Source organism: Elaeis guineensis, chromosome 9 (assembly GCF_000442705.2).
Source record: "Elaeis guineensis isolate ETL-2024a chromosome 9, EG11, whole genome shotgun sequence".
NCBI classification, from domain to species: Eukaryota; Viridiplantae; Streptophyta; class Magnoliopsida; order Arecales; family Arecaceae; genus Elaeis; species Elaeis guineensis.
Window position 1 is genome coordinate 86,433,445 of NC_026001.2, and position 25,833 is coordinate 86,459,277.

The window sequence follows — 25,833 nt, forward strand, 5'->3', positions numbered from 1 at the left end:
GAGATACATTGTAACCAGCTACAGATCACTGACAATTCTGGATCATTTACGATACTGAATATTTATATCTGCCTTCACATGCCTACACATTTAGTACCAAACTACCATTATGACCTTTTTACTGTCGTTCCCTATCAATTGAGTGTTAGATAAGATACATGGACAGCATCGGGGCACTAGAAATTTCGATCTTCTTTAAGTTCCTCGAGGATTTCTTCTGATGTAAAGGAGCTTCTTGGTTGGGTTGTTTGGCATGTGCCATGTGGGCTGTCTTATGATTCTAGTAGTCCATGATGGCCATCAAAGCACTTTGCCAAGGAGCAATCCACATGAGCCTTACATAGAGGGTTTCACTGAGCTCAGATCCAATTCATGGTGCCTGCTGCTACCTGACCTCTAGAAATGAAATATGAGTTGAAAGGCTGAAGCGCTGCAGGAAAATTTTAGACGCTTCTAAAGCCTGGCTGGTGTTTTCCGTTATTCCATCAAAAGTTTTGTGAGAGATTACCTTTGTAAATGATACATATTACTTGATGATGCGAACACAAATGGAAGCAGAACGCAGCATGATGCACGTATACCACCTGAGAACCTCTCAAGTGCAGCATCTGTTCTGTTGAGCCTGGTTATATTAGGTTATTCTATCCAGCTTGGCCTTGGTTGTTTGCTGGTTCAACCAATTCAAGTTTGATCAATCAAGTCCAATTTGTTTCACTTTGGGCATACTGTAGTAACTGTTGGGAATAGTATCCCAAAGCCAATCGTCAGCCTGTTGACGGTTGTGCTCCTTTTGTATTAGTACATGAATTATAAATAAATAAAAATTATTTTGGTATTTTTTCATCACAAATGTTTCATCTTCTAATAAACTCCTGTGTTGTGGTGAAGTCCTTAGGACTATTTAGACTCGACAAAGGAGGATTTGTCGCTTAGTCCTTAAACCTGTTCGTGACCAAATGATACGTTGTTACCAAAGACGAGAACGTTTATCGAGCATAGGTCGTTGTGTGCCATATGGGTTGGTTGTCCTCATAACCAAGGAGTGTGGAGACACTGGTATGGCATACAGGTGAGATGTAATGGTACATCTGCACTGAACGTGACCGACTCCGGAGCTATTTCTGCTGTCAAGATTTGCTCCGATGGGATATGGGTATAAATGTCCTCCGACCTGAGACCGCCATGGTGACTTGCAAGCAACTCACTGCACTTAGGCACTGGACTACCTGAATTTCTAATTCAGTGACGGAAGGCTGCTGGGTGTAGTCAAGTACTTGACTTGTCGGTGCGTGTGTCAAGATGGGATTGACCACTCCAGTTTAGGAGCTGTGTACAGTCGTGTTTCAAATTAGCAAAACCTTGACCAGGGTAGTCCTAAAGAGGAGTCACAGGACTGTTTGAGTTGAACACGACTCGGATGATCTAATCAGGGTTGACAGTTTAACCCTGAGTCATCCTAAACACAGGGGTCAAAAGGGATGAATTATACAGTAACCATATTCACGTAGGTTCTGAGTGTTGCGATTGCAACTATTCACTTATTCGGACATCGGGGTACCATTGCTAGATGGTCAGTTCGATTAGTACAGAATTGGTTCCTGTGCTACCGGCTTAGGTTCGAACCTGCGGGGTCACACACATTAGAGGTCCTTTCTGATCTGATGGCTGATTATGAGTCTTATGTGTTTGGGACTCTATGATGAGAATTAGGATTCTCTGATCATGAGTTCACACATTTGGGACCGGGGGTCAAAATTTTGAATTTTAAATTTTGAATTTGAAATTTGAACTCTTCGATCAAGGTTTCATATTGATGGACTTTGATACCCGATTGCCCATCGGATTTGGACTCAATAATTATGAGAGATTTTATTAGTGATTTGATCGCTAATCAACTCAATTTGATTGAGTAATTATTTTTGGATCAAGTCCAATTGAATTGGATTCAGTTAGGTTTGACCCGATTAGGTTAAGAGTTGACCTAATCGTCGAGATGGTTTGATCCCAGATTTGATCAGGGGTTGGGCTTAGTCAATTTCTGATTTGATTAAGATTTTATTGAGCCTAATTAAGCCTACTTAAGTTGGATTTAATTTAGTCTAATTGTGCTTAACCTATTTTGATTAGGTTGGTTTAATTAAGATCAAACCACCATTTGAATTTGAATCCCTGCACCACCTTAAATCTCTGCGCCCATTTGAATTCACGAGAAGAAACTTCTCGTGAATTTTTTCTCACGCAAAGCCCTTCTCACGCCACTCTTGTGCGCCAATATTTGGATAAAGATGATAGTTAGCCATTCAAATTCAAAGCGTGTTTGAATTTGAATGGATAACTTATCTCTTGCGCATACATGACATTATCCACTTTAGCAACCCACATCTCACACGAGAAAGAGTTTCTCGTGAAACCTTTCCACGCACAAAGCATACTCGCACCTTCTCTTCTCACGCCCAAGTGGATAGGGATGAGTTGGTTTTAGTTTGAATTCAAATTTGATTTGAATTCAAATATGTAACCACTTGTCTTTATCCTCTCACGCGGATAAGACACGTTTTGAACTGTTTAAAAGAGATAGGGAGCTGGGACGTACGTAGAAAAATTTGAGAAAGAAAGTGGGGCGTGAGGAACCTTGTGCGTGAGGTGAAGGTCCAAAACCTTCCGAGAGAAAAAGAAAGAAAATTGGGTGCAGGGTTTTTGGTGTGTACCTAGGTTTCTACCTAGGGTTCGGAAGTGAGATTGGTGTGCCACGAGTGTCGTGAGTCCACCAAATTTCAAGAGAGATCCATCAGCCTCTCAACCATCGTGCAGACGATCCAGAGCATCCGAGGATCGGCACATATCGATCGAAGGAGTTCGATCAACATCATCCATCAAAAAGGGAAATCACGAACTAGCATTCGTGAGGAACCGATCAGACGGGAGCTTCATGTGGACGATCTGCAGAGGTCAGACACTAGTGTGGCTACGATGTGATGATCAGAGCCCTCCGACGGTGATCAGATTGCGGTGATCGACTACCCGCAAAAGGTGATGTGTTCTGAACACAGTACAGTAAAAAATTTACTGTTTCAAATTTGAATTTCAAATTTAAATGCATGCTGTTGTATCATATTTAGATCATAGTGTAGGATTAATTAGTATAATTAATGAGATTAATTAATAATTTCACTGTAAAATAGTAATTTTGAAAAAATTTAAAATCACTATTTTGTCTCTGCACTGAATTTTCGCTTCAGTAACATATCCTGCAACAACCCAAATTATTAAAAGCCAGATTGTTTGATCAACCATTACTTTCAAATAACAAAATAAAAAACCTTGTGCCCCAAGCTTCTACAGCAAAGCAGAACTACTTTAAATGAAAATCAATCTAAATGTAGTTTCTCATGGAGGATCATCCAGGATAGTGGTGGCATTTATGTATAATTCAATTTTAAAGTTCAGAGCCACGATCCCTGACGGCAAATGTGCCAAAACTACATTACTTTCGAGAAATATTATGGGAGGCATACAAATACGTATGATCAAATGGCAGGGGGAAAAAAAGTGGGTACAAAGTTCACTCTATGTTACAGATTGCTATAATACTAAATTTACAGCCGCTCTTCAATTACTCCTAAGCCTGATTCCAACTTTTTGCTATTGCAGGGGAAAGCAGTCCCCAGCTGCAACCTGAGAATCCATCATCTCTCTCAGTTTGAGCTGGCAAACAAGAAAAATTACCTTTGCAGATGAGATCAAATGAAATAACCTGAAGCCTTGAATGTCAAGCCTCTCCTGTCGAGCCTGGTGGATACATCCTGTTGGATGCTTCTGCAAGTTCAGAAACATCAGTTTCATCACTTTGCAACTGGCTATCAAGGACTTCCAAGATATTATCAGGGGGGCATTTGTCAGCAGGATTTTTTGGAGACATTTGGCAGAAGCATTCAGGCCATGAATTTGTATAGAAAGACTCAGGTGGGACCCGTTTATGAGGTCCACCAAATTTGGTTCTGAACATAATTTGCCTGGTCCGCTCTTTGAAGCCAGCTGTGCGCCCTTCCTCTATATCCAAGAATATTGGAGCCAGGGCTTTTCGGTTAGGCTGGATAATGGTCCGGAAGCCATAGTACAGACGATGGCCCATGAGATTATTCGCAAAGTTACTTGGGCCGTCATATGTTGGCATGAAAATATCTGAGAGGAGGCAGACCATGTAATCCACAGCAGCACCAGCCAGCCCTCGTGCATTCTCTTCAAGCTTTTCAGGTCCCACAGTGCTGTGGTTTTCAAGGCGAGGGAACATTGTCCTGAATGGCTTCATGAAGCGATCTCCACCAAAAAGTTCACCAGCAGCAAGATAGATGTGTGTGTTGTTGTCAAATCCCATGGATTGCAAGATAAGGCCCACCTGCATGGTGACATGAACTAAGTTATCCTATTTGTCCCCCATGATTCAGGAAAAGCTTCAGCATGCCTCACAGCAAAGACCTTAAAGCTTCAAGTTGGAATATATGTAATTTCGGGCCAACTCATTCTCATAAGGAGGAGATAAACAAAGGAGAACCCTTCATTGTACTTTTAAGGAAAGCCATACATCAGAATTTAATCAGCTATACTGGCCCAGATATTAATTTACTACTTTACAAGAAGCATCAGTTTTAGCTTGAAAAAATGCAATGGCACTATAGCCACACTTAACTCTTGCGTAATAATAATACATTCAAAGCATTCACGTATGGCTTGTGCTATCAAGCAATGACATAATGCCAAAGAAAGTATGCATGGTTTTCCCAAAATCCGACTTGTGGATCTTGAAGCTGAAAAATGTGCGGAGAAAACTTCATCCTTGGGTTCACAACTCCTACCCAGTGTTTGGTTGGGGTCATGAGACGGAGCATAAATGGGATTAGAAGAATGGATGGCCTCCATCTATCATTTGACTCAAAAAATCTTAGGAATGATGGATGAAAAGGAGGAATTGCCCATCCATCCTGTCCCACCACTTTGCATCCTCGCAAATTAGGAGGATGCAAGGAAGGACGGATGGAGCATGTAAAAAGTGAATTTTTACATTGATAATATTATCCCTCATTATTTTTTTGACAAAACCCTAACACTTATTCACTTTTTCATTCATGCTATTCATATCTATTTTAATTTTACCTATGCTAATTGCCCTATACTATTAAATTTCAATAATAATTATTTTAATTTTAGTACATAATTTTCATAATTATAAGTAAATCATTAGAATTATCTTTTTTTTATTTATATGCACTTTTTTTAGTTAACTATTTGTATAAAATTAATTAACTATTTAAATTAAATTATAAATTAATTGGTTACTTATATAATCAATATATATAAATAAAGTTATCCATATATAACTAATTTATAAAATTATTATTAAATTAAATTAAATTAAATTAAAATTAAATATTTATATAATGTTTATATAATTATAAATTATCAAATTTATAAGTTTATATATTGCCCTACTTTTTTTAGTATAAATAATTGCTATAAATTGATAATAATAATAATACTCTATTATCAAAAGGTAAGTTAGCAAAGTTGCCATACAAATATCATCCATCCTCTCTCTCATTCTTCCTATATCAAACAAAGGAGGAAATCATTTATGTCCATCCTTCCATATTTCACCAAACACAGGATAGATCCATCCTTCCTCCCCTATCTATCCTTCCTCTAATCCAATCCTTCGTACCAAACAGAGGGCCAAAGCAACAAACTACCTTATGTGTTTTAACTTGATAGCATTTCTGTGCTATTCTTTCAAGGATGTGCATGCTTCTTTTAAGTTGATGGAGAATTCAGCAGTTAAAAATCCTGAGCATAGCTACTGCATGATGGAACAAAAGCTTATCATAAGTTTGTCATGTGCTCCATCATTTGTGCACCTTTATTACATGTTATTTGGTTGTCTATTAAGTTCACAGTCGGCAGAGATTCTTGAATCTGGGATATAGATTGCTAAAGTTGCTTAAATCAGAAGTTAGAAATGAGTTTGGGTTCCCTTTCATATGAGTCACATGAGAAGAGAGGAATTCAGATTCAAAAGAAGGGTCAAAACAGAACACTGGGAGAAGAAAGATGATTTTGGTAGTTACAGAATTTAAAGACAGTTGAAAATTGGAACATTGAATAGGAAAACAATGATGAAGGATGATACATGACCGGATCGCTAAGCTTGAGGTAAGCTTGTTCTTGTAATGTTATTTATTTACCAAAAGAACATTGATTCTATAGAGGATTGGATACTATTGATTCTCATTGCATCAATTTGGTATTAAATTGTTAAAAGCCTTTCAGCATTATAAGGACCACATGTGAAATCACCACAGCAATAAACAAACGCAACCTTTTCCAAGGTTTAAAAACTCGTTTGCTGTCTCAGTTTCAGTCAGGCCTGCTAACTTTTGTTTTCAGCATTAATAATTTTGATTTGAGTTTTCTAACCTTGAAGAAGGAAAATATGAAAAATCAGAATAAATAGAGACAAATTAAGAGTAGCCAGAAAAGCACAAATCAGCATACTGTAGTGTATGCAGTATTTGAACTTGTTCTTTTCCTTTCTGGTGTTTTCAGGTTGAAAGCTAAAAGGTTGTGAAAAATCATAAAAACATTACAAAGCAATGAAGATGTAAACAACTGCACTACAATTCAGCTGCTTTTTAATGACATTTTATAGACACCTACATGAAATTTTCCTTTTGGTGCTGAAGAAGATCCATGCAGGTTTGTTGCAACAATGAACTTGCAAACTATCTAAAGAATTTTGGCAGCGTAGCTGGATATAGATATACCAGATTTGCACAGATGAGAGAACCTATGGCTAATGCTGAGGTTATCTCCACTGGGAAGGACTAAAGTTGAATAAACTGGAAATTTCATAGGTACATTGCAAAGCCTGAATATGGTACAACTGTACAAAACAGAACACCTGAAACAATCATGAGACAAAAGACAGGCCTCTATGCACTGAGAGGACCATGCTGCTTGTGTTATAATACCACAACAATAGCTGCCCTTATCCTAGATATTCGAGTGATGTTCTAGAAATCTGAATGGGAATACTGGCAAGTCTAACCTACTTGCTAGGCAACTGCAGGATGAAAAGATGGGAAAAAGTTTACCTGTTCTGGAGTTAACGGGCACTTCCCAATAAGCATCCTGTCCCTATAAATCAGTACCTTCTCTGCAAAATTCTTTTCTCGGTATTCTTTCAAAATTTTCTGTTCTTTTGGTGTAAATATATCCAAACACCTGAAAAATTGACATTCAAATCTGAAACCAATTAATTCAGCTGGACTGCAATTTGATGGTATGCCAAATAGTTTAATAGAATATAGAAATCTGCTCGCATGTTGAGTTGGATATGAACTTTTGAAGAGACAAAGATGATAATGAATTGCAATATGATGAAGGCATAAAATGCAGCAAAGGCAATACTATCTAATTGGGCTAATAAAAGCGGCATCGTAGTTTCCATCTGTGAGAATGCTTTTTGCATTTAACAGTGTGTATTGAGTTCCAAGCTTGAGAATTTGAAAAGAAGGTTGAATTACTGTTTGTCACTTGTCCATCTTTTACCCAACCTTGTGATCAGATTGGCTACAAGTCCCTAATACAAAATTCTAATGGAAATTTGACTATAAAAAAATAAAAATAAAAATAAAAAACTTTTGCTTCACATTTGTGAAATTGAAAACCTTATCACATTGAACCAAGGATTAAAATATCATGCACCGAGCCCTTGACCGACAAGGGCCTGAATGGCATGAGAACCATGCAACCACTTGGCTTGCACTGGCATGCAAAGATAATGCAAGTTTGTAAATACTTTTGAAATTGATATACGAGGATATGCCAATCAAAACCTTTTTTTAGCATATTAATTTTAATTGTTTTATTTAAATGTAAAAACAAGGTCTACACAAATAAAGATAGCTCTTCACTAATTCAGGTTAATAACTTTCAAAACATTTGGTTATGGGTTCCTGTGCATTTTTAGATATGCAAATCATGATTAGTGTTGCTATGCAATTCAGCTGACCAATCATTAATTTTGAATTATCAAATCTTTTCCCAAAGATTAACCACTTAATGGGGACTCAAATCTCTCGCTCTCCCCCCCCCCCCCTCCTCTCACACACACAATACTCTCAAAATGTATGAATTTTGGTTTCCCTACATGTCATTAGGTCCTTACCCATTTTTACATCCACTTGATAGTCAATGCATAATGAGAATGGCTTCCTTGTTTTCAGATGTATAGTAACATATTTTTACCCTTCTTAATCTCAATTTATGGATTCTTTTTGGTCATTTATGCTTGTCTAATTAGATTTTCCAATTTCTTATGAGATTTAATAATAGAAAGAGCAAATTTGACCAATAACCCATGCTCCAGCCTGAACTATCTTCTCCATTCTTCACTCTTCTTCCTCTGATCCATTACTCTGCCTCTTTCCAGCTGCTATTATCCACATCTTCCTTACACCCTCCCTTTTTCCATCCAACTAACAATAACCTGTACGTGTCGAATTAACAATGACACTCAGAAGCAACCCTAGCTAGAGCTCCATCATCTAGCTTGAAGTTGCAACTGACTATATTGAGACCATTCACATTCTCAAGGATGGTGCCTGAACAGTGGCTCCATCATATGCATATCCAAAACGAGGCCAACGTCAATTATCATCATCATCTAAAGCCTTCGCCTCTCCTTCAGTGGCAGTAATCTAGAGCAAGCCAATATCCACAGGCAAATGCAGCTCCATTGGACCACCTCCAATGGGTTCTTGAAAGTCCCAAGTTCTTAATCAACTGGTTTGTAGATGTAATTCTATATACGGAGTAAGAACATTTTAGTGACCTTGTCTGACTTGGCCATGGACCTGATTGCAAGGCCCTTGGCCAAGGCCAACCCCCCTCCATCCCTGTGTGCACCCCCACCCTTGCCCCCTTCCATTTCCAAATATGCTCCACCACTTCGAGGACTGTGTTGATTAACTCGGCCTTCCCTAACGAGACTATAACCAAGAAGACCAAATCCTACTTGCAGACCATTGAAATAATATCCACCTTTTGTGTAAATCTCATCCACCTTTGCACAAGGATGCGATCACAGTGAGGCACTTGGTGACTTGGCCAGTGCCATAGCTCCACCCCTCCATTTCCAAATATGCCCCACTGCTCGAGGGAGTATGTCGAAATTAATAAGCCTTCCCTAATGAGGCTACAAGAAGGGAGACAAAATCCTACCTTGTAGACCAGTGGAACAATTTATACCATTGCTAGTAGCAGCAGTGGCAAAGGATGCCCATAGCGAAATCTCATCATCTTGATGATGTCCCTTCTCAATGAGCATTGTTCAAGGTTGCCATGTGAGGGTAGATGGTGTCATGGTGCAATATCTCTCCTTACTGAAAGAAGAAGTGTCGATGGAAGTAAGAAGACAGTCACAATAAGGAAGAATTAAAGAGAGCTAGTGCCATGAGAGGAAAGAAGAAGAGCTTTGGTGGACAATGAGCAACAAGAAAGGTTGCGAACGGATGGTAAAAGGAGGGGAGAGAGGGAGAGAGAGAGAAGGAGACAAGGAAGGTCGGTCAGAGGGGGAGAGTTAGGGCATGACTTTACTACAATCTCAAGCTAACTTGATGGTATCATACAATAGCGCCTTTACATGAAATGACAAAAATCACTTAACATATTTAATTTTCTATGACAAATATGGACATTTTCACCTACACAACTAGGCTATTTGTTCCCTGGGATATTATACTATCCCATATGCACATGCACAAAAGCACACAATGCTCACACCCACCCATGCCCACAAGTGTGCAGGTGCGACGCACGGACACAACATGAGAACCAACAAATAAACATACAGCAAACAAAGGTCAAAAAGGTGTTAAGATGACAAGTCCAAGACCTAATCATGTCAAGAGAGCTTTAATTGAACAAAATGCATTCTACTAACTAAAATAACTACACTGCTGATCTATCATAAAAATGATGATATTATAAGCTTAGGTTTAGATTGTGGTATGACTTTATATCATCAAAAGTTAAACCACAAAACAAAATATAAACAAACTGAGATTGGCAAAGAAACTTTTTCCTATTGCTTAATAATAGAAGAATAAGAGACCTCACGATGCGCTACTATTAATTGGTTCTAATATCAGCAGTGGCACAATTGTTATATCAGCACTATAGATGCATATGCATGTATGTATGTACAATATACATATATTGCAGCTCAGATATATATCATACCCAGCAAAGGCAAGCATATCCATCTCAAACCGAAGGTGTATTGACATGAAATGGCCACTTGCACGGAGCTTATTAACTATCTCACTGCTTGTCTTCATTATGTGTGGCTTGAATCGAAGTGCATGATAATTCACTCGACACCTCAACCTCTGAAGTTCGGGGTCATCAATCTCGTCTGCCAAACGATGTGAAAAGGGGGTGAGGTAAATAACACCATGCTTCCTCATTTTTTCCAAAGCAGTTGTGGTATACCAGCTCAGAGGAGCATCCCTTGGTGGACGAATCTGAAATAGAACAGGAGATATAACATTTTTTCTGAGCTTCATATATATGTATAACTTCAGAATTATTCAGAATAATAGGATGCTAAGCTTTAGCATTCTACCAGAAGAGATTTCATCTTCTTGGCCTTTCCATTTGAAAAGATTTCAGGAAGCTTTTCCACTATACGGATATCATACCTCAAAACCTTGATGAAATGCTCAACATCATAGATACCTGGAAAACCACTGTGTGCAGGTATGAATGTCCAAATTAGTACCATAAAAAACGCAAATTTTCATACAATTAAGAAGAGAAACATATTTTAACATTAAAATAACAAAGCATAAATGCAGAGGCTTCTGCACTTTATATTGTAACAACTAGCAACCGTTTGACCATGAAATAAACAACTTTGTCTTATATACCAGTCATAGCAGAGTTGTCTAACACAAACATGAGATCTCAGACCAACTGAACAAATGAAATTGCAAATCTACTGACAATAGATTTGATTTAAAATGTGGATAAATCTTTTATGTGCATGACTGCAAGAACATGATTAACATAAGTAGTTTATGTAAAATTATAGATACACAAAATAAAGGAGCTTATTGCCCAATGATGGCATGGAATTTAATGGAATTACTAAAATCTAACAACTGGACATATAAACCCAGATTAGAAAGGAACTTCCAGTTGATATATACAGCTGTGGTCAGAGAAAATTCAAGAAAACAGTTTGATTTCTTTTTTAATGGCTATGCTGATGCGGCAGGATAATCATCATATGAAAATACTTAAGGCAGGAACAGTTTCAGCATCAACACATAACTTCTTGCCATCAAGGTCTGAAAACTAACTAGACATGATTCAACAAAATATGTATCTGAATCAGATGCCTGACTCAGATTGACCAAATCCTAGCCTTCAACAAGCAACGGTCACCATTAAGGATCTCTTCTTCCATTCAATTTACCCAAAGATTTGAATTTTATTATTTTTTTTTTTTTCAAAGATTGATCCCTTTTCATCCCTTGGTTAGTAGCAATTAGTGAACAATGACTTGCAGTTGGAGGATGGCATTAATAGGACAGAGACAGATAGTAAAACCTAATTCTTATTTGCATGCCCTTTTCCATTCCTCCTTCCCTCATGATTTTTCCTCCCACATGCTTCTTCCCAAATAATTATATACCCATACTTTCTATGTTAAAAGGAGTAGAAGAAGGTGTCGTATTTATAATGCTAAACAATTCGTAACAGGCAAAGTTCACATTGACTTCATGGTTCCAAGAGATGGACACATATAGATATTATAAAATAACATTAAGTTGCAAAGGGATTCTAGCCAGTTATTATGCTCATACAATTAAAGCTACTCCAGAGGTTCAATCAGGGCAAAAGCAAGGTCATTAAAGCAGCAGCCTAGGTGCTTAGCCTGCCCCACCAAGCCCCCTCGTCACGCCTGGATTTCAGGCAGGGTTGTTGCTCAAGCTTAGGCCAACAATTGGTGCTAAGGGCCATTTTCTTTTTAGTAAATTTGATAATGTCTAGAATCTAGATATGCACACCAAATTAGGAACATGGTTTCCTGTATATAAAAGGAGCATGACTGCAGATACACACAAGCAGATACCTCTCATCATGCCAGAAAGAATTTGCATCCAACTCTGGTAGCACAAGTGTCGCATTCATGATTCTTGCAGCAACAACTGCATTACATATCTAAAAGTTTCCATGTAGAGAAATCAGTATTTCATAACAGTGCCTTCAGAATAAAACAAGAACTGGGCACTGATGCAATTAATGTGTATCAAAATAATATCAAAAAACATTAAGAAAATAATGTATTGCACCAATTCAGAAAGGAGATTCTTGAAACAGCTGAAAAATTTTACAACCAGATTTCAAATTGGCAACAACTTGCATGAGTTCCTTTTTTAGTTTCATATTATTCACATTTCCCAAATAAATGACAATAAGCATCTAAACATATTTATTAACCTTTTTATAGGAGTCCCACTACATGATTTCTAGAATAAGTTTGAACAGCATATGGTGTTTCCATACAGTTATAGTTATCCTGTACTCTGCAAAGATGATAACATGTTCTATGTATCTTCAGGGTCAAGATCATAAAGTGAAAGGATTCAAGGGCTTCATGTCAATGCTGCGGGGGAGTTAGCCAATGCATATCTAACCTTACAAATATTGCCTCAGAAGTGTTTTCTCCAAAACTAGTTAAATAAGAAAAATCAACGAGTGAGGTGGGCTGTTACTTTGCCCGGGGCCAGTAATGTGGTTTGCTTCCATAATCCATATTCTTAATGGGTTGTTCTAAAACAAGTTGGAACTAGCTGTTCTATGATTTTGTTTCAGGTATTCTCTCATTATCAATGGGTCTGTGTGTCTCTTTTTGAGATGAAGGGATCTGAAGGTCTAGCTGCATGGATTAAAGTAATGGTGCATGGCAGTGCTTGCTGTGCACCATGTACTATGCCAGCAAAACATCAGCAACATAAAGTGGTGTTAACTGTTGTACTGATTGTGTGAGTTTATATCACGTCACACAGGCTGCTGCAATGCCATGCCTGTTCAATATACACAGAATAAACCAACAGAAACTGATATGAACCAAATCGGGTCGTTGAAGGCTTGAAAGCCTTTAGGGTGCTTTCTATTATGTTATGTTGGGTTTTGAAGGATTGGGATAGCTGCTATACCAGTGAACACCACCACTGAGCCTAACAAGGTCATCAATGACAAATCTAGCTCAAATCATCATAAACATTTAAGCTACTCCATCAGGGAAACAACATTTGTTAACTTTCCTCTTTGAAATTTCCCTATAAATGACCAAATTCTTAACCTTCTTTTCAATTTAAATGGTTTAAATATGACACGAACTGGTTGCAGTATGTTACTTGTCTAAAAATTTTGTGGCTATGTGATATTTTAAGTATATTAGATCTTTCTTTAGAATAATGCAATGTTCACTATACAAGTATCGGAGCTGGACCAGTCAGCCGACGGTACAGTTCAATATGCTCTCATGCTGGGCCCGAACTGGAGAATGGGAGAGGAAGAGAGAGCGAGAGAGAGGAGGGATGGAGGGGGAGGGAGAGAGAGGGAGGGCCTCTAGAGGCTGCCGAAGGTTAGCCGAGCTCACTGCACCACTGCTGAGCTCGGCAAAACTCGGAGAAGGATGGAGAGAGGGAAGGAGAGGGAGAGGAGGGAGAGGGAGAGGATGCCACCAGAGGCCTCCAGAGTGCCAGCAAGGCCGTTGCGGCCACCATCACGCTGATGAAGGCTAAAGGAAGGGCTCCACCCTCCCCCTGATCGAAATAGAGGCTTCGGCCCCTATTTTGATTTTTTTTTTTTGATTTATCACATGAAGTCCACAAAAACAAAAAAAAAAATGAAATAGGAGTCGTTCGATCAGGAGGGCGGAGCCCCTCCTTTGACCATCACCAGCACGACGGCCTCACCGACACTCCAGAGGCCTCCAGCTGCCTCCTCTCCCTCTCCTTCCCTCTCTCCGCCCTCCTTCGGGTTCCACCAAGCTTACCAACGATGCAATGACCTTGACTGCCCTCCAGCAGCCCCCGAAGGCCCTCTCTCCTTCTCCTCTCCCCCTCTCTTTCTTTCTCCCTCTCCCCCTCCTAGTCAATTTCGTGTTTTGAACACTGGAATCATCTCGATCGGCCGCTAGTACAGTTTGGTACATCCAAAACCAAACAGTTCGAGGTGGTTTAGTGAACCATGGAATAATGCAATAAGCAATAGTTTTGTATATGTTTTAGTTGAAATTATTTGTTGCACAGTGATCACCACATGTACATGTTACGATTATTGACAATATGGTAGTATATATTGCTTTGTTAGGGTAACAGCAGTTAAAACACTAAGATATTCAATTGGATCAAACCAAAAAAAGAAAAAAACACTAACATATATCTGGGCATAGCAGTAAACAGAGCACTATGCCATTGCATGCCGATCCATGCCATGCACTAGAACAGTATATGTATCATGTAAGCGAACGGCCAGCATTGGTGATAAGTGCATAAATTTATCCAAAGAAATATTAATTTATGGATTAAATTATCTTTATTCTTTTAAAATTAATTCTTCTTTGTATATTTTGCAGGAAAGAGGTGCACCAACATGAAGAGCTCCATCTGCAGGCTTAAAAGGATTAAACGGGACCAAAAACAGAGTTAAAATGGATTTAAATTCAAAGCCAAAAGTCAATCCGGTTCACTCCGTAAGATGATGGTCCACCATGGACCAGTTGGTCCATAGGAAGGTTGGTGAGCCGTCAAATGCTTTAGGATTTGATCAGTTAAAGAAGAGAGAGAGGCCCATAATGCATTTAATGCACAAGGGTGAGAAACGATTGTTTAAAGTTTTGATGCATGAGAACAAAACCAGCAAAATGGATGTGGGATCTGGTTCATACATGGCTTTTGGCGCTAGCTGGGTAAGCATTTCCGTTCAAGTGCAGCCTTTGGTGCATGGGCTCTTGCAAACAGCAAACAGGGTGCGGTTCGGCATGTGGGTCCAAGGACACGAGGCCTTTTGTGGACATGGGAAGAAAGCTGAGGTGCAGATGCGGAATGGATGCGAGCGGTGTACAGCGAGCGAACACGGAAATGGGTCTGGGACGTGCAACAGAAATAAAGATGTTTTTAGAATTTTAAAAGAAAACAACCATCCCTCTCTTTCCTATTGAATCAGCTATCCATCCATTCATCCATACTTTACAAATAAAATCCTAACCATTCATCTACTCATTCTTTTTAGTCCCACATCTGAAAACCATGAAAATCTCCTCCTTCCTAATATCTATAAAAAAGCTTCAATGCCTCTACTCTGAGATATCTCTCTCCACTCCATAATTCTTGTACGGGTCTGTGTAACAGGCAGGCATACCCACCTTTTAAACTTTTTAGCCACCTTGTTTCCACTTTCTTCCACCCTTCCAACACACGAGAAGGAGAGTTAGCCAGGAGGAGGTTGGCCACAAGCCAAGAGAGGAGAGAAGCTAGGTTCTGTAAGAAATTTTATTTTTTGTTCCAACTCCAAGCCTTGTTAATGGCTTAGGAGTTAAAAAATTTTTGTATCAGAATTTTTATTCAGCAATAAATTAGTTATTCACTTTCTATTTAATTTCTGCAATTTTAATTTCTGCAATAGGGTAGTTTAAATTTCTGCATCTTTTAATTTTATAATTTTTAATTTTCGCAAGTTAAATTCCAGCAAGTAAAATTAGATTTTATTTTAAATTTTTCTTCGGACTTCAAATCAACTATGTCTGGCTAAGCAATCCCTCTAGGATTTACGATGACCCTCTAGGATTTACGATGAAGCTAGACCATGAATAAAAGCCTTCTCCTTTGAATTTCTCTTTTCGAGTTTATAATTTTAGAGTCTTTCTTCCTTCATCTCTCTTGCCAAGAGACTTAATGGGCTATCGTTAAGTCAGAATTCCTTCATAGTCCATACTTGATTCGATGCAAGAGTGGATGATTGGTAGAAGGCTCACAATTTTCTAAACCATTTCTTCTCTTTTCTTATGAAAATCTTAGTGGATTATAGTTGGATCAAAATTCTTTCATAGCCCATACTTGGACAACACAAAAGAAGTGAAGAAAGGAAGAGTCTTAATTAGGATGAAAACAAAATACTTGATGGATCATAGTTGAGTTAAATCTCTTCATGATCCATGCTTGTTCATGTTTTACACCTTAATCAAAGGACATTATAAGAGAAACTATATGAAGGCTCTCTAATTCATTGGTCTAGTGGATTCAAAAGCCCTAGATCTTTTAGATAATTTACTTTTTATATTTGATTAGTTTACTGCTTCAGTCGTTTGTAATTCAACAAACAATCTCTCCTCTTTTTCTTTAAAGCTCGCCTGAGCAAGTATTTGAATACAGTTTAAAACTCAATATCTCGTGGGATCAATCCGTACTCGTCGGACGTGCTACATTGCACACATGTGCTTGCGGTAAATTTAAGACACATCAAGTTTTTGGCACCGTTTTCGGAGAGTTGGAGTGTTTAAATTGTGTTTCAAATTCTTGTTCTTCGTACTTTTAACTTTAGTATTTTAATTCTTTTCTGCCTTCTTTTAGTTATTTTTAGTCAAATCAAAAATCTACCCCGACAAAAGGTTGTCCTGACGTAATAGGAAGTTACGTTGTATGGTTGTTCTAGAATAGATTTTGATTTGCATTAAAAAAAAATTATTATCTTTAATTCTTAGATTTCTCTTTTAATTGTTACTTTATTTACTTAGTTAATTTTATACCTTTAATATAGATAGAATTCTCACATTATATTTAAATTGCATAAGTTTTCTTTTCTTATTAGCTGATTTAATTTCTTTTTAGTTGAATCTTTTTATTTCTTTCATAACTCACTAATCCAAAATATAACATTTACTTTAGTTTCTGTAATTAGATTAACATAAAAAGAAAGAAAACACTAATTGGATAAAATTTAACTAATATAAAGAAACATCTAAACTTTAAAAACTTTCCACTTTATTTGGTCACCTTGCTTTCTTTGCATTGTATTTTCATAATATATCTTAAGGGCATCACCCATTAATCAGATAAGATGGGGATTTGATCACCCTTCCTTAGCCCACAAATCATTTCCTTGCATCTACATAACCTAACCCTTAAATAAAATTAATTAGACACCAATCCTAGGGACATCCGAGCTCATTAGGACAAGAAAACCCAAGAGTTGGACCGGATTCAAGTGGGTTAGTCTGTCGGTGTCTAGAAAAGTAGTTCAGAAACTACGTTCCGAAGAAAGATGGTTATCTAATTAGATCGAGTTGCGAAAGCACGAGGAACCTCCCACCAATCTTACACTAACATGACTGATTCGGTTAGCCAATTTCGAATTTGAAATGCTCGAAGACAAACCTTGATAGTTAGGAGCTGTCTAGAGTTAGAAAAACCTTAGTTAGAATTTCTCTTCTTTTGATTGAAAACTTGATTAAAAAAAATCAAAAAAAATAGAAAAAAAAGTGCTTTCTTCACTTCCTTCATGGAGAAGAGTATCGGGTCAACTAGTAAGAATTAATTGGATTCATGTTTCAAACTCAAAAACTTCTACAATAGGAGAACCCAATCGATCCCAACCCTTAAGGATTTATGTTATCCATTCGGTTCCATCCAACCTTCTTGCATCAGGTTGCTCCAACTCACTGCAAATAACTTTGAGATTAAACCTCAAATTATCAACATGCTTCCAAAATTCATGAGAATAGAGGATGCATACATATTCATTAAAGAATTTGAAGAGGTTTGTGCATCCATGAGGCTACAACAACTGTCAGAGGACGAGGTTAAGCTAAGACTAATTAATTTTGCCCTAAAGAACAATGCTAAAAAGTGGCTTTATAGTCTTCCAAACTAATCTGTCACAATCTGGGAGGGCTTTGTAAGAGTGTTCCTAAAAAAGTTCTTTTCCCATCACAAAACAGATAGAATTAGGAATAAGATAAACCAATTTTACTAACTAGCTGGGAAATCATTCTAGAATTACTTTGATCGCTTTAAGAACCTCTTGACCCAATGCCCACACCACGAAATAGAAACCTGAAGACTATGCCAGATAATTTATAAAGGGCTAGATTCAAATTCTAGAACCATGCTAGAGTCCATATGCCAGGATCAATTCATGTACAAGGAACCCACTAAAGCCTGACAATTTTTGAAGATCTAGCTGAAAAAAATTTACAATAGAAAACAACTAGAGAATCTAAGAGACCAACACCTTCAAGAGGATGAATGCACCAAATTCAAACTTCCCTAGCTGCAAAGGATAAAATTGCAACTTTAGCACGTAGGTTAGAGGTCTTAGAGCTACAGAGACCAGCCAGTGTAAACCAAATTTCTGCACCCATGTGCAATACATGTAGTGCACCTGATCATGTCCTTGAGGAATATCCCTTCCTGATAAATCCAATATAGAATGGATGTGCACAGGTAAATGCTACATACCAGAGATCAGTGAACAATCCCTATGCACCCACATATAACCCAGGATGAAGGAATTATCCAAACTTTTCATGGTCACAAAACCCAAATGTATGTGATTCTAGCTTCAACCAGCAAAATCCAAACCTAACCCTGTGACAAACAACCCAACAGGCTTCAATAATAATGAGAAGAAACTTAGTTCTCTAGAGAAAAACCTAAAAGTCCTGGCCAAATTCAGTGCTGACACCAATGCCATACTGAGCAACTTCATGCAAATCACGGACCAACTCATAAACACTAACACCCAAGCTATTACCTGTTTGGAAATGCAAATGGGTCAACTAGCCTCTGCTATGAGTGAGCGATAACGAGGTAAGTTACCTAGCCAACCTGAACCTAACCCAAGAAATCAAAATGTTCCACGATCCCAATAAGGAAACCAAATCAATCATGTGAATGCTATTCACACCTTAAGATCTAGGAAATAAATGGACAATAAAGTAGTACATCTGATGATAGAGAGAACTCATTTGTTGAGTCACCTTATGAACAACTTACCTTATAAACTCAAGCTCCTGAAACTGATAGTACACCAAGCCCAGAACCTACAATCCCTAAAGCTCTTTTTCCAAATCGTTTAAGGTCCAATAAAAAATCAAAATATTTAGATAAAATTTTAAAGATGTTTAAGCAAGTCCAGATGAATATCCCTCTTTTAGACATGATTAAATAAGTTCTGACCTGTGTTAAATTTTTAAAAGTCCTTTGTACTAAGAAAAGAACCACCAATGTACTCAAGAGAGCATTTTTAACAGCAAATGTGAGCTCATACTTATCTAGTCATGTGCCAATAAAATATAAGGATCTAGAATCTCCGATAATTTTATGTGATATTGGAGAGACCCACATTGAGAAGACCTTAACAGATTTAGGAGCTAGTGTAAATATTCTTTCATTTTCAGTTTATAAGCAATTAGAATTAGGAGAACTTCTACCAACAAAGATCACGTTACAATTAGCAGATAGATCTCTTAGGATCCCTAAAGGAATGGTAGAGGATGTTTTAATCAAGATTGATAATTTTATTTTTCCTGTTGATTTCATCATCTTAAAGATCGAACCAGTTGCGAATCCCAAGGATCATATCCCAATTATTTTAGGAAGACCATTCTTAGCTACTGCAAATGCTGAAATCAACTGTCGGAATGGACTTATGAAGCTATCTTTCGGAAACATGACCATAGAATTGAATATATTCAATCTAAAACAGAAATCCACCCAGCATGTTGATGTAAATATAATTCAAGAGAATTTATGAACCCATTGACATTAGCGATGAGGAAGTCGACTTCGAGTCTAGTTTCTGGCCAACCAATGAACCTAAGAAAATCAATAAAATTTCTATAGACAATAAGAATAGCCAGAGATAAGAGCCTCCCATTGAACCAATCATAGAAATGGTTAAACCATCACCCAAGCCATCAATAGAGAAGGCACCCAACTTAGAATTGAAACTCCTTTCCGAGCACCTTAAGTATGCATATTTAGGTCCAGCGAAAACCTTATCTGTAATTATCGCATCTGACCTAAATCCTAAACAAGAGGAAGAGTTGCAGGGGCGGCTGAAGGGCAAGGCCACCGAAGCCCTTGCCTTAGGCCCCCGCCCCCAGGAGGCCCCCCGCTCGCTCGCATCCAACATCGCGGTCCAGCCTCCGACGTCCCGGTCCCGCCTCCAGGCCCTCCACGCTCCATCAGTGACCGCATCCCGGCGTCCCGATCCCGTCTCCGGCGTCCCGATCCCGCCTCCAAGTCCAGTCGTGGTCCAACCTCTGCCTCAACGCCTCCACCTCCGACCGTCCGGCGTCCCGCCGTCCCAGTCCCGCCTCCATGCTCCATCAGTGACCGCATCGACCGATCGGCGCATCCCAGCGTTTTGATCCTGCCTCCGCCTCCGCCTCCATGTCTCCGCCTCCGACGTCCCAGTCCCGCCCCGCCTCCAAGTCCACGCTCCACAGCTCCACCAGTCCCAGTCTCTCCGGCCCGGCAAGGCCTCTCCGACCGGCAAGACGGCAAGGCAAGACCACCAGGAGCCAAGAGGTGAGGAGGTCCAGCCGTCCAGGACCACCACGGCTCGTCGGCTCCACTCCACAGTCCACACGGACCACACCATCGCTGAGCAGAGCGATCCACCCCCCCGATCCTCCACCGGTAAGTTTCTTCATTTTTTTTTGTTTTTCAGCACTCCCCCTCCGCCCCGCTTGGTGCGCCGGGCCGGCGGGCCGCCGGTCTGCCTTCGTTTCTCGAAAGCCGGAGCCCGGAAGAAGGCCCCTCCCTGGCCCCTGCCGGACCCTGCGGCCTGCGCAGCCCCCAAGTCCCCCCTTCCCGCTCGGTCCGAGGGTGAAAAGTCGCCTGTCGCAGCTCGCCGACGGTAGATCGACCGGTGACCGATCACAGCCACAGAGCAGTGGAATGGAAGACGAAAGGGTTGTGCCGCAGTGGCATCAATTTTTTTTTTCAAAAATCAAAACACGTGACTGATGGGCAGGTAGCGTGGGATGGTGGGAGAGCATGGGAGAAAGAAAAAAAAAAGGGCGGCGGGCAGCTTGCAGATTAACAGCGGTAATTAATCTGATTCAACCACTTCAACGGAAAAATTTCAACGGTCATTTTTTTTCTTTTATAAAACTAACCCGAATTGCTTCTTTTTTTTTATATTGTTATATTTAGACAATTGATAAAAATATTATGGAATAGTGTTGCAGTGGATGCTCCATATTTTACACAGCATTCAACAATGGGTGCTATTATTCTCATTTGCAATCAGCATTGAACAATCGGGTACTATTATTCTAATCTTTATTTATTTTTTATTTAATTTAAAATTTATATTATATTATTATATATTGTCTTTATTTTATTTAATATTTGATTCATTGAATTAAAAATTTTGATTGTTGATCTTGTATTGGCTATTTAAGAAATATAAAATAATTATAATAGTTATATCTTTTTGATAATTCATAATAAGAATTTAAATATGTCAACTCGAAAATATGAATCTGGTTATTCAAAGCTTCAAAAAAAAAGAAAAATTAAAAGTTTAATACAATCTCAAAAAGGAGCTCTCGATAAATTCTTTACAAGTAATAAAAATAATAAATTAGAAAATATTATGAATGTTCTTTAAATGAACAAGTTAATAATCCTTTAGAATTAAATGATAATGAAATATTAGAACAAGAAAAAATCAACGAAGAGATTCAAGATAATCTTCAAAGTTATAGTGAAGAAAATCAATCGGTTAATTTAAATGATTGCATTCCTAAAAATATTTATGATCTAAGTCAATGGACAAATATTGATACAAATTTGAGAGATTTATTAGTAGAAAAAGGTCCAATTAGAATTGATGATATAGATTTTCCTAAAGATGAATTTTCAAGATATTTTTCCACTACATACTATATTCAAAAGTTGACAAACAGAGAGAAGCATGAAAGAAGATGGCTAGTTTATTCAAAAGACTTAGAGTATTTTGTTTTTGTTGCAAATTATTTAATTCTGCTTCTAGTATAAGTAAACTAGCTAATGCTGGTAATAAAGATTGGAGAAATCTTAGTGCTAAACTTAAGAGTCATGAGATGAGTAATGAGCATGTTATTAATATGTGTTCATGGATTGATTTAGAAATGAGACTATTGAAAAATAAAACAATTGATAAAAGTATTCAAGAACAAATAAATAAAGATGAAGAACATTGGAAAAAAGTCTTATTAAGAATTTTTGCTGTAGTAAAAACTCTTGGTAAAAATAATTTAGCTTTTCGTGGATAAAATGAAAAGATCTATCAAACAAATAATGAAAATTTTTTAAGTCTAATTGAAATGATTGCAGAATTCGATCCGGTAATGCAAGAACATATTCGACGTATTAAAGATGATAAAATTCATACCCATTATCTCGGACATAATGTACAAAATGAATTGATAAATTTGTTAGCAAATGAAATTAAAAATAAAATTATTAAAAAAATTTTAGAAGCAAGATATTTTTCAATAATACTTGATTGCACTCCAGATACAAATCATCAAGAGCAAATATCTTTTATATTGCGATGTGTAGATATTTCATCAAGTCCAATCAAAATTATGGAATATTTTTTTGAATTCTTAGAAGTAGATGATACAACTGGAAAAGATCTTTTTGATGTCATTATGGATGAAATAAAATATATTGGACTTGATATTAATAATTTAAAAGGACAAGGATATGATAATGGATCTAATATGAAGGGCAAACAGCAAGGAGTGCAAAAAAGACTTTTAGATATAAATCCTAGATCCTTTTATACACCATGTGGTTGTCATAGTTTAAATTTAGTACTTTGTGATATGGCTAGTTCTTGTACTAAAGCTATATCATTTTTTGGAGTGGTACAACGTATCTATTCACTATTTTTTTCTTCTACTAAACGATGGAAAATTTTGCAAGATAATATTTCTGATCTAACTCTTAAATCATTATCACAAACACGTTGGGAAAGTCGTATTGAAAGTATTAAAGCAATAAGATTTCAAGCTCCACAAATAAGAAATACTTTATTGGAATTAGCAGAAGTTAGTGAAGATCCTAAAACTAAAAGCGAAGCTAATTGCTTAGCAACATATGAGCTTGAAAATTTTGAGTTTTTATTGGGTATGACTATTTGGTATGATATATTATTTGCTGTTAATTCAGTTAGCAAAAGTTTACAATCAACAGATATGCATATTGATGTTGCTATAGAACAATTAAAAGATCTTCTTTCTTTTTTTGAAAAATATAGAGAAGATGGATTTGCATCCGCTATGATTTCTTCTAAAGAAATTGCATCTGAAATGAAAATAGAACCTAAATTTCATGATAAGCATATCATTCGTAGAAAGAAACAATTTGATGAGAATGTTGACAATGAAATAACAAAATCTCTTGAAGAATCATTTAGAATTGATTATTTCTTATATATAGTAGATCAAGCAATTTTTTCACTCCAAAATAGATTTGAACAATTTAAGATATATGAAAATATTTTTGATTTTCTATTTAGTGGTAAAAAATTAAAGTCATTAGATAATGATAGTTTGAAAGAATATTGTCTTAATCTTGAGTGTTCTTTAAAATATAATTACTCTGATATTGATGGTTTAGATTTATTTTTAGAACTAAAATTTTAAAAGAAATTATACAAGTGGAAGATAACAGTCCAATGGATATACTCAATCATATAAGACGACTCGACTCTTTTCCAAATGCATATATTGCTTTTAGAATAATGTTAACAATTCCAGTAAGTGTTGCTTCGGCAGAAAGAAATTTTTCAAAATTAAAATTAATAAAATCTTACTTAAGATCAACAATGTCTCAAGAAAGATTAAATGGATTGGCTATATTATCAATTGAAAAAGAAATATTAGGAGAACTTGATTATAAAAATTTAATTAAAAATTTTGCATCTCAAAAAGTTAGAAAAATAAAATTTTAATAAAAAATTTATATAAATTTTAATTAAATAATTATATTTTAGTTTTTAGCTTTAGGCCTCTAAATATGTTGAGCCGCCTCTGAAGAGTTGTTAGCAATTTTGAGAGAGAATCGTGAAGCGATAGACTGGACCATGACTGACATTAAAGGAATAAGCCCTTTCATAGTTCAACACAGGATACACCTAGAGGAAGAAGCCAAACCAATTAGAGATGCTCAGAGAAGACTTAACCCAATCACGAAAGATGTAGTCAAAAAAGAAATCTTAAAGCTACTTGATAATGAAATCATCCACCCCATCTCTGATAGCTCGTGGATAAACCCTATACAAGTGGTATCCAAAAAATCTGAGGTAACAGTGGTCCAGAATGAAGCAAACGAACTTATCCCAACTAAGACCCAAACAGGATGAGGGTCTGTATAGACTTTAGAAAATTGAATGCTGCAACAAAAAAAGATCACTTTCCATTATCATTTATTGATCAAATGTTAGAGAAATTAGTCGGACAAGAGTTCTATTGTTTTTCGATGGATACTCCGGCTATAATCAGATCTCCATAGCCCCCGAAAATCAGGAAAAGACTATATTCACTTGTCCATTTGGAACCTTCGCTTATAGGCATATGCCCTTTGGATTATGTAATGCACCAGCAACCTTCCAGAGATACATGATCAACATTTTTTCAGATATGGTTGAATGATTTCTGAAAATTTTCATAGATGACTTTTCTGTCTTTGGCCTTACCTTCTCCAAATGCTTAGATCATTTGAAATTAGTCCTAGAAAGATGTAAGGAGAAGCACTTAGTTCTCAACTGAAAAGAATACCAATTCATGGTTAGAGAAAGAATAGTTCTTGATCATGTAGTTTCGAAAAAAAATCAAAGTGGACAAAGCCAAAATAGACCTAATTGCAAGTCTTTCACCACCAAAGTCTGTCAAAGAAATTCGTTCATTTTTGGGACATGCTGGATTCTATAGAAGATTCATTGCCAATTTCAGCAAAATGGCTCGCCCATTAACAAATCTCTTAGCAAAAGAAATCAAGTTTGAGTTCACTCCTGAGTACCTAGAGTCTTTTGAATTTCTTAAAAAGACACTCATTTCAGCTCTCATCATTCATCCTCCTGTCTGGTCTGAACCTTTTGAACTTATGTGTGATGTGTCCGATCATACTGTGGACGCAGTTTTAGGCCAAAGAATTAATAAGCTGCCTAGAGTTATTTACTATGCAAGAAAAATCTTAAATGATGCGCAACTTAATTACACTACCACTGAAAAGGAATTCTTGACCGTTGTCTTTATCCTAGAAAAATTTAGGTCCTATTTGGTTGGATCACACACCATTGTCTATACTGACCACTCAGCCATTAGACACCTCTTAGCAAAGAAAGACGCCAAGGCATGCTTGATACAATGGATCTTACTCCTTCAAGAATTTAACTAAGAAATCAGAGACAAAAAAAAAAAAAAAATGTAGTAGCTGATCACTTGTCCCGAATTATAGTCGCACCATCTAGTGAACCACTCGTCAATGAAGTTTTTCCTAATGAACAACTCATGTCCATGTTCACTAAACCACGGTATGCTGATATTGTCAACTATTTAGCTATTGATAAAGTCCCTTCTCATTGGACCACTCAGGATAGACACAAATTCTTTGTCCAAGTGAAATATTTCATTTGGGATGATCCATACTTTTTTAAGCAGTGTCCTGACCAAATCATTAGAAGATGTATTCCGAA

At 37.3% G+C, this 25,833-nt stretch overlaps 1 protein-coding gene across 3 annotated transcripts in view; it reads right to left on the reverse strand.

The window, feature by feature from the left end:
• Positions 1-3,397: 3,397 nt before the first annotated feature.
• LOC105051139 (O-fucosyltransferase 1) overlaps positions 3,398-25,833 on the reverse strand; it is a 37,422-nt gene continuing 14,986 nt past the window's right edge. The window contains exons 5-10 of one of the 3 annotated variants that reach the window (XM_019853017.3): positions 12,197-12,285; positions 10,682-10,805; positions 10,297-10,580; positions 7,146-7,275; positions 3,755-4,396; positions 3,460-3,675 (exon numbers count right to left, since the gene is read on the reverse strand). In XM_019853017.3, the coding sequence (XP_019708576.1) occupies positions 3,770-4,396; positions 7,146-7,275; positions 10,297-10,580; positions 10,682-10,805; positions 12,197-12,285 (1,254 nt within the window). In that variant the 3' untranslated portion in view covers positions 3,460-3,675; positions 3,755-3,769. Of the gene's footprint in view, positions 4,397-7,145; positions 7,276-10,296; positions 10,581-10,681; positions 10,806-12,196; positions 12,286-25,833 lie in introns of all 3 variants that reach the window. The other 2 variants (XM_010931441.4, XM_010931440.4) reach the window with 2 other exon arrangements.